At 59.5% G+C, this 1,581-nt stretch overlaps 1 protein-coding gene across 1 annotated transcript in view; it reads left to right on the top strand.

Annotated features, from left to right (window-relative positions):
• Positions 1-401: 401 nt before the first annotated feature.
• TAB1 (TGF-beta activated kinase 1 (MAP3K7) binding protein 1) overlaps positions 402-1,581 on the top strand; it is a 9,358-nt gene continuing 8,178 nt past the window's right edge. The window contains exons 1-2 of the mRNA XM_027879392.1: positions 402-591; positions 1,399-1,535. Coding sequence (XP_027735193.1) covers positions 559-591; positions 1,399-1,535 — 170 coding nt within the window. The 5' untranslated portion in view covers positions 402-558. The remainder of the gene's footprint in view (positions 592-1,398; positions 1,536-1,581) is intronic.

Raw genomic sequence — 1,581 nt, 5'->3', positions numbered from 1 at the left:
TCTGCAGTGAGAGGACTAGAGGAAATGGCCTTAAGCTGAGACAGGGGAGATTCAGATTAGATATTAGAACCTTTTTTTTTTTTTTCCACTGTTATGGTGGTCAGGCATTGGAATAGGTTGCCCAGGGAGGCTGTGGAGCCACCATCCCTGGAGGTGTTTAGGTGGTGTCTGGAGCTGGCAATGGGTTCTGTGGTTTAGTGGTATAGTGGCTAGTTACAGTGGCAGTGCTGGGTTGATGGTTGGCCTGGATCATCTTTAAGGTCTCTTCCAACCTCGATGATTCCATGATACAACCCTCCCCCTCCACACACACACACATAGACACACACGCGCGCGAACACACGCGAACTTTCTCACACAACCGACGGCCATGGGTAACAAACGGAGATGTTTGCATTGCCCCTCCACCAGAAGGAAGGTGCAAACTCAGTGAAACTTCGAAGCACTCCAGTTCTGCGGGACTGCCCCTCGGCTCTGCCCGGCGCCGCCTGACCGCGGGAGGCGGAGCCCAGCGGAGCCGTCGCGGGGCGGGCGGGAGGCGGCCGCTCCTGCTGCAAGATGGCGGCGCAGAGGAGGAGTCTGCTGCAGAGTGTGAGTGGCACCTTCCCCCCCTCCGCGCACACGCACCCCCCAGGTGGGTGCGAGGGTGTCTCCGGGCTTCCTCCTCACCCGCCCCCCGCGCTGCCGTGTGGGAAGGGGGAGGTCCGCCCTCAGCGGGGTGGTGGGTTGCTGTCCTGCCGCTCCTTGTGCCGCCCGCGGGCAGGGGGTTCGGGCTGGCGGGGGGCCCTGCGGGGTCAGCGATCCGCACCCTGGGCTGACCTGCCGCTCTGCAGCGCCGGGGGGGCCACGGGTTGCTGAGGGGGGGGGGGTGAGCCATGCCTGTGCTGCGGGCTTCGGGGTGCCCCGCTGTGTGAGGGGGCAGCTGGCCACTGCAGGCCGTGAGGGAGATGGCGGCCCCAGGAGTGTCTCCCTAAGAGCTGGCTGCAGCACCAGACCCCTGTCCCCTTGTCCTGGGTGAGAACTCCAGCGGGGATCCAGAGCCTTCCCTGTACTCCCGTGCCAGTGATGCGTGAGGGTCTGATTCACCATAGGAATAGCTAAGCTAGAGCAGTGCTCTATCAAGCGTAAAACTCCCATGCAGATTTAAGTTAAGGTTTCTTGTTAGCAAGAGACGAAGTGCAGCCAGAGTTCATCCTCAGAGGGAAGGGAGGTGATAAGTGGTCCTGTTCTGCAGCACAGGAATGTGAAGTTATTGGCGGGGCTGGTGTGCTGTCCTGTTTGCAAAGGGAAAAGGGTTGAGAAGAGGGTGGGCATGGACTTGTAACCTGTACTGGACCAGGATCCTTGCTTCAAGCTGCTTGGGTTTTACATGGTCTCTTTCTTCTTCCTATCTCCCAGGAACAGCAGCCCAGTTGGACAGATGACTTGCCATCCTGTCATCTCTCTGGGGTGGGCTCTGCTCCGAACCGTTCCTACAGTGCAGATGGCAAGGGGACAGAGGGTCACCCCTTGGAGGATAACTGGTTAAAATTCAGGTAAGGGGGTTGCACTTGGGAAAGACTCCTGCATGCACAAGGGCAG

Source organism: Empidonax traillii, unplaced genomic scaffold (genome assembly GCF_003031625.1).
Source record: "Empidonax traillii isolate 1590-97213 ecotype Southwest subspecies unplaced genomic scaffold, ASM303162v1 scaffold55:size2822071, whole genome shotgun sequence".
In the NCBI taxonomy this organism is placed as follows: Eukaryota; Metazoa; Chordata; class Aves; order Passeriformes; family Tyrannidae; genus Empidonax; species Empidonax traillii.
The sequence above is the reverse complement of the archived record's forward strand: the minus strand, read 5'-3'. Positions and strand labels throughout refer to the sequence as shown.